This window comes from Crocodylus porosus, unplaced genomic scaffold (genome assembly GCF_001723895.1).
Source record: "Crocodylus porosus isolate Cpor-Errol unplaced genomic scaffold, CroPor_comp1, whole genome shotgun sequence".
Taxonomy (NCBI): Eukaryota; Metazoa; Chordata; order Crocodylia; family Crocodylidae; genus Crocodylus; species Crocodylus porosus.
The window spans coordinates 48,579,702-48,587,224 of NW_017728951.1; the positions used below are offsets into that span (position 1 = coordinate 48,579,702).

A 7,523-nucleotide genomic window follows, 5' to 3' on the forward strand; every position below is an offset into this window, starting at 1 on the left:
TCTTCTTTCCACTCACAAAAAAACTCACCTTCAAACAATTATCTATCCCTGTTTTCAGCTTTTCTGAGTGATTTCCTCATACAGCTGGAACACACTGATTGCTTCATATAGCATATGGGAAATTTAGATGTTGCATATCCATAGTCAGCTAGTTTTTATTCCATTTCAAAGTATTGCTTCCATATGGCAGGGACTTCCTGCACATTAAGTGCTCAGCAGTATGGGCAAGTATGCCTTTTTTCTTTATTCTCCTGCTATATCCTGCTATACTCCTGCTATACTGTGGGAACTTTCTCATGGCACATTGTGGGATACTTAGCAGAAGCCAGCTGGAAGCAAGTGCAATTCTGAGCTCTGAGATCAAGCTCGTGAACTCCCATAACTCCCCTCCAGCCATCCCAAGATCCATCTCTTTTCTGTCCAGTCAATGCCACTTCCAACATACCTATTGGGTAGCCTGGATGAATCCTGTGATGCTGATTTCAAAGAGACAGCAGCTTTTTGAGCTCTCTCCATCAAATAACTTCATTTCTTTGAATTATCTTCTGTACCACAGAGCAGCTTCCACAGCAGTGCCAACATTTAACCTACCTGTAGTTGTATTGGGAGGACAATGAAAAAGAAGAGACACCCATAGACCAGCTGTTTCTAGAGGAAGTTTTCTTGGATTAGCATCACTTGGTGTAGTGTAGCTTTTCAGTGCTGCATGAAACAATATTGGCCAATGGATTGTGTGGCAAACAGGATGACTAGCAGTGGCTGCAGAATTTCAGGATGACAAAAGGTACTATTCTGGAGGTCCACACAAAGCTCCCGAAGTGTCAGCATATGCACATGACATCAGTGCTAACTCCTGAAGAAGGAAGCTAAGAACTGGCCATAGTCAGTAGCTAACCAACTGGGTGCAGACTGGTGGATGGTTGTGGATGCTGCAATAGAGGTAAGCGCCAAGTGGTGCTGTTAAAAAGATTATGTCTTGGGGTGTCATTCTGTCATTGATGGCTTTCCAATCACAGGACTGTCATCGCATTGGCGCATTGGTAGATACTATATTTCTCCTTTCAAGTCTGGGCTCTGAGATCTAAAATAGAAAGGAGTAACTTTGGCCTACCTGACCATTGTGGCCGGTTTATATATATTCATATGTGGTAGGCTGGAAAGGTTCTTTTTCCTAGAACCTTTAGGAACCTGCTTTTCTTTTCTTTCCATGGTCACCGCTATGGACAGTAATGATGTTTGTATTTCCCTTGCTATTCCGGGTGGGTCTATTTGTCCTCTTTTACCTTGGTTACTGAAACATTTTTATGGGATAGTTGGAGAACTGAAAATAACTGTTTACAGCTGTAGAATGACAGAGAATTGTGCACTAAAAGTAAGATGGTGCTATTTCATGGCTTGGCTACAGGCTGCTGAGAAATACCTGCCTCAAATTACAACCACAGGCCATGTGTTTCTCTACATCTGTGAGAGTAACAAAGAGTCTCTCTGACATGTACAAGGTAAAGTTTCATACGGAGTCATAATAAGTAGCAAAGAGGTCCTGAAATTGTTCAAGTCCCAAAAGAGAGGCCTCTGGGTAATAGGACCTCTACACCCCAACTTTTCTAGTGAAACAAGGAAAGATGGGAGAAACCAAGACCCAAAGGAGTTTTTTGCAGGAGGAAGAGTCAAATCTGCTGCATCTGGGTTTTGGAGAGCACTTATAAACTGGGCTGTTCCAGTTAGAAGTGGATTGTTGTTAGAAACTGTTCTTCTCAGTTCTTTGAAGGATTACTCCAAACGTAAGTACTGGTCGTTCTACTTGGCTGAGTAAGGAGCCTGAGGGGGCTTTAGGAAGGAATTGTATTTTCTATTTTAAAAATAAACTAGCTGGTGTCTCCTAAAAAATGTTTTGTTTTCTCTTTGAGTGACCTTGTGATTTGTGAGAACTTTGAATCAAGTCTTGGCCAGACTCCTACAGAAGAACTTGGTTACATTCACAAGCACTCTGTCTGTCCAACTCAGTCTTTATTAATGTTTGGAATGGTAATATTCTTGAGCAAACAATATGGTCCTGTACCTCCTTCAGTCCTCAAAGCTATTCAGCCATTTTATTTGTACTTTGAAGAAGGATGATGAAGGGACTTGCTATTTTTTTGGCCTTCCTGTAACTAACAAACACTGAAGAGAATACTGAATTCAGCTCTGGGTATAGTTACCTCTGGCCCCATGACTGGCTAAATATACTAACAAGATTGTCTGTCAGCAGGGAGGCGAAAAAGGATCTTGGAGTCATCATCGACTCCAAGATGAACATGGGCCGGCAGTGTGGGGATGCAGTCAGGAAGGCCAACCGTACCTTGTCATGCATCCACAGATGCCTCTTAAGCAGGTCCAAGGAGGTGATCCTCCCCCTCTATGCGGCACTGGTCAGGCCACAGCTGGAGTACTGCATCCAGTTCTGGACACCACACTTCAAGAGGGATGTGGGCAACATGGAGAGGGTCCAGTAGAGGGCCACTCGCATGTTCAGGGGGCAGCAGGGCAGGCCCTATGAGGAGAAGAGGCTAAGGGACCTGAACCTGTTCAGCCTCCACAAGAGAAGGCTGGGGGGGGATCTAGTAGCCTGTCACAAACTAGTCAGAGGGGACCGGCAGGCACTGGGGGAGTCCCTGTTCCCCCGAGCACTGCCAGGAGTGACCAGAAATAACTGTCACAAGCTGGCAGAGCGTAGGTTTAGGCTAGATATCAGGAGGCGCTACTTCACTGTCAGGGCAGCTAGGATCTGGAACCAACCTCCAAGAGAAGTGGTGCTGGCTCCTACCCTGGGGGTCTTTAAGAGGGGGCTAGATGTACATCTTGCTGGGGTCGTATGACCCCAGTACTTTTTCCTGCCATGGCAGGGGGTTGGACTAGATGATCTACTCAGGTCCCTTCTGACCCTAGAAACTATGAAGATAGGTTAACCAAATTAGATGTTGAACACATGCTGAGGCTGTCATTAAAAGTGCATTAAAAAGAAGCATCTCAACTTACTTTTAATCAGGATTGTCTTTCTTTGCAAGAAGTATATAAATATACTACCTTTTGTATCAGGGGTGCTGCTTGTAGTCATATTGGTCTAAGGACATAGGCAGACAAGTTTATCTGCCTGAACCCGAAAGCTTGCAAAGAACTTTCTCAACAATTTTAGTTGGTTTAATAAAATATATCAGACTTACCCAAAGAACCTTGTCTACCTTTTGTATCTCAGCTACTATGGGTGACAAGCATACATGCTTAGTTCCTGAAGCTAACACTGGGTCTTATGAAATGTGGGTGTCCTGCAACTTAAAAGAATGGGGGCAGATCTTCAGCTAGCATAACTGGCTTCAGGAGAATCACTGTGCGGATTTAATCTCAGCTGAAGACCTGACCAATAGAGGCAAATAATGGATTGTAAAAGAGTAAACATGCTTTTTCCTGGTTTCCCAGTGAGGGTTGATCTTAAGGAAGACCCCCCTTGCTTTTCCTTAAAAAAAGGAAGTGTGATAGTGAAGGATAAAACCAAAACATAACTTCTTTCTCTGCAAAATATTTTAATGTTTTTTTTTCCCCACACAAGAACACCATACTAGCATCAGTATTTTAAGACTTAAGATTACATGTATATTATTTGCTTTCCTTTTTTTTTGTTTTCAACTTCCAGAAACATAGTGATGTACTGCTAGTTGAGATAAAACTGTAAACATAGTTAAAAACCCTGTATATGAATAGGAGATATGCAAGTTTTTTTCCAGTATATTTATTCATCACAAAGGTGAATATTTGCCAAAGGCTTGTAAAAGAGAAAAATCCAAAAAACCCAAAAATATAAGCAGAGCAACAAGAAGAGAAAAACAAGAAACGCTGATCATATTCTAGATCAGCAGTTACTGTATACTGGCAGATGTAGTCAAATGCGAGCTCATCTCAAACCCAACACCTGGTAAGTAAGTGCGACTACGTAATTTTAAGTAAAATGAGGTGGAGTATGTTGGATCCTGGCCATATATGCACTGGTCACAAAAAGCTGCTTATGAGAAGTAGGTGAGAGAACAGCCACTTCTACAACCATGCTCCTCTCGTAACCAATTAGACTTTTTTCTGGGACTCCCTATCAGCTGCGTCTCACATGCCATCCAGTCCTAGGGAGAATACAAACACTATTTGCCAATAAACCGTGACCTGCACGATTTTCATAAGCTGTAACTTGCAGCCACTTCACACCTATACATAGCCAGCTATCCTGTTGGATTAGAGTTGTACACAGTGCCTGTATGAGGCTTCCACATTTTAATAGTTTATAGATAGTGCTACTATTGACATATCTACAAGTCTTGGTCCATAGTAGCAGCCTACAGAATATAGGGTTTACCCCTACTGCAACTCTGGTCAGGATGGCAACAACTCTCTCCAGTCTCCTAATAGAGACTTGAAAAAGGGATGCTAGTTTTCTCTAAAGAGAAAGCTAGCAACACGGGCATCATGAATTAATAATCTGGTATTGTATTCTGATAATTTGTAGTGGCTGACAGGTGGACAACTACTATCTACTATTTATAAACGGTATAATCTTAACCCTGGAGAATCGTGAAAACACAAGACATTTTCACTTAGTACAAATACTAAGAAGTGCACCAAAGCTAAGATGTAATTGTTTACAGTAGTAACAGCTGTCTGCAGCTACTTAAGGCACAAACAAGCTTCTTGTTTCTCAGGGATAGTTCAAGAAAGATACATCAGAATTGTATCAAATGCATCTAGGAAACTCTCTTGAGAACATTAGCTTCAGATGGTCTCTGGAAAGCTTCCACTGTTGCTTCCAACTAGATGTTTAATACATGCAAACTTACTCAGGTTATGACTGCACTTAGAGGGACACATACAACGTTCATGTATATCTTTGAAACTCCATCTAGGAAGGGTACTAAACTATTATATATGTGAATTAACTCTGTCAGAAAAAAGCAGTACCCACCCTTCAAATTATACTTGGCTGCTGAATTCAATAGCCTGAATAAACAAGTACAAAATGCAAATGTCTGGTGTGCAAGGTTTAAGGCAAGTGCCTTTTAACAGAATTCTTAAAAATCTTTAATTGAGTATGTTGAAGTGTTTTGTCATGTACTCTGCCTCATTGCCACACCTCATCTTATGGTATAATTTTTTTGCTTCTTAGTGTTTCTGCAGCCTTGTGGTCTCTAACCTTTGTGGAAGATGGAAGAAGAAAAAGAAACCGGTCAGAGTAGATTGATAGATAGCACTAACCAAAGACAAGTGCAACACTGAAGAAAAGAGAATGAAGCTCTAGTAGTGAACTGCTACAAGCTGACTGGCGTTAAGTGCTCTGATTTGGAAGGAAAGCTTTTACAAGTAGAAAGGTCCGCTAGTAACTGCTACCACCCAATGGGAGGGGAAGGGGCATCTACTATGAACTTTTTTTGTACTTTTTTTTTTTTTATTATTACACTGCTTATGATGCTAAATAAATAGACTAGAGGAAAACTAGTTTTGGTCTCCAGTGATTCCACCCAGAAAGAACTGTGCAGTTACACAAAAGAGGTTCTGTTTCAATTATTCACTTGGGGCATCCAAGGAGCTCTTCACCTGAGACTTAGCATTTAATGATGTGCAAGGAGTTGCTTGGTAAGAGTGTACTGAGTCTCACTGCAAATGCATTCTGATAGTCCACAACCCAAATAGCTAAGAGGAGGATCCATTTTCTGAGGTATGAAGATGAAGTATGTTAGCACAGATTCTTCTTGTCCAGTCTCTTATTCCTGTCTCTTAGATGGTGGCTTATATTCTAGCAGCTTATAGAGGGAAGCTATCCCAAAAGCTGCAGTTTGGAAGAACCACTGAAGCTGAGTTGGGCCATGAGTGATGCCTTTAGTCCTACAGCAAAGCAAGGAAAAAATAGGATTTTCATAACAGAGCATTAACTTGATAAGAGAAGGAACTCTGACAGGGTTCCAAGACTTGATTACACTGTGTATTTTATTTCAACAAAACCTTGGGATAATTGCTAAGACAGTCCCAATACCTTTAATAAAGGATTCAGCAGACATTGGTGGTAACTTTCATTAAAATTATTTGAAAGATAGTGTCAAGTTAACTTTGAGTTCTACCTATTCAGGTACCATTTCCTATAACTATATCCCAGTGCTTTTTTTTGCATTCTAGTGTTCTCAAACACTCAGAAAAAGTGATTTAGAACAGGCAGCATAAAAAGGTACTGGCATGTTCTGATACAGGAGTTTCAGGGGTAATGAGTTAAAAATCTGAACAACAGAAGCCTGTTACTGAAACAGGAAACTTTTCCACGTGCAAATCAAAAGTTCCATGTGAAGTTATGTTTCTGTGGTAACACTTACTTAGACTAATTCCTCTGAGCATTTTTTTAAAATGTATGAATAAGGGATTTCTAGCTATTACCTTTCACGTAAAGAACCAGTGGTAGGCTCTCTCAGTATCAGACCAGTGTAGCAGTACATAAAGCAGGTCCATTAAGGCTCCATCCAAGTAGCTTTGTAACCTGTCTGAATCATTTATTTAGCTTATGCCATGTGTACTGTCACTTCTAGAGTAAGTACTAGGCAAAATCTAAAATGTAAGACATAATACTAATCTAAGCTACATCCTTTTCTACAGTCTTACTCTAAATGAATAGCTAAGAAGCTGATCTCTGAAGGGGCAGAGGTGGCTGTTATTTCCTTCGGTGTCTTTGCCCAGCAAAGGGGGGAGAAACAAAACACAGAAGAACTTGCACCAGCCTGCAACAGGTCTGTAGGCACGAGGCCAGGCGGCACAGCTTGGTGTAGGTTCTGAAAGCCACTGTTTTCACCTATTGGTGTCTGCTTGTTGGAGGCAGGAGGAATAATGAACAATGGGAACATGACCCATTTCCTCTGGAAATCAACTTGCACAGCAGCAGACACCTCTTTCAAAAGGAAATATGCCCCCTAAGATGCTGTATTTCTAGGATTCCAGTAGATTGTTGGTACACTACCACAGTGTCAATAAAACTTATATAGTTTTGTTCCTAAAGACTGACACTTAGGGTGCATCCCCATGAGCAGGAATGAGTTTCCCTGGAGAAAAGTAAGTAGCAGCATGCCTTGGGCCACTGCTACTTGTCACCAGGGAATGCCTGTACCACACGCACGCTGGTGTGCGGCTTGTTATCCCAGGTAAGATAGGGGAGTCTGAGGTCAGCAATTGTGTGGGCCCTGGCAGCCTTACCTGGAGGCCTCTGGGACTTGCAGTTGTGGTGATCCTGCAGTAGGGAGCCTGGCCAGCAGCTGGAATGCAGCTCCAGCTGGCCAGGTTCCGGTTTTGGGTAGTACATGCTACTGCCACATGCACCACCCCATTTTTTTAGGCATGGGTTTTTTGACCCTGGGATTTTACTTATTTATGTATTTTTAAGGTCAACTCCACCCCATGCTGAAGAGTAGTAGAGTGGGGAATGGCTGCATGTACAGCATGTGTGATGCGTGGTGCCACAAATGGGTCTGCAGCAC

The 7,523-nt window shown here is 41.9% G+C and overlaps 1 protein-coding gene across 1 annotated transcript in view; it reads right to left on the minus strand.

Moving 5' to 3' along the window:
* Positions 1-4,929: 4,929 nt before the first annotated feature.
* Positions 4,930-7,523, minus strand: part of TMEM254 (transmembrane protein 254) — a 7,975-nt gene continuing 5,381 nt past the window's right edge. The window contains exon 4 of the mRNA XM_019556204.1: positions 4,930-5,895. Within this exon, the coding sequence (XP_019411749.1) occupies positions 5,775-5,895 (121 nt within the window). The 3' untranslated portion in view covers positions 4,930-5,774. The remainder of the gene's footprint in view (positions 5,896-7,523) is intronic.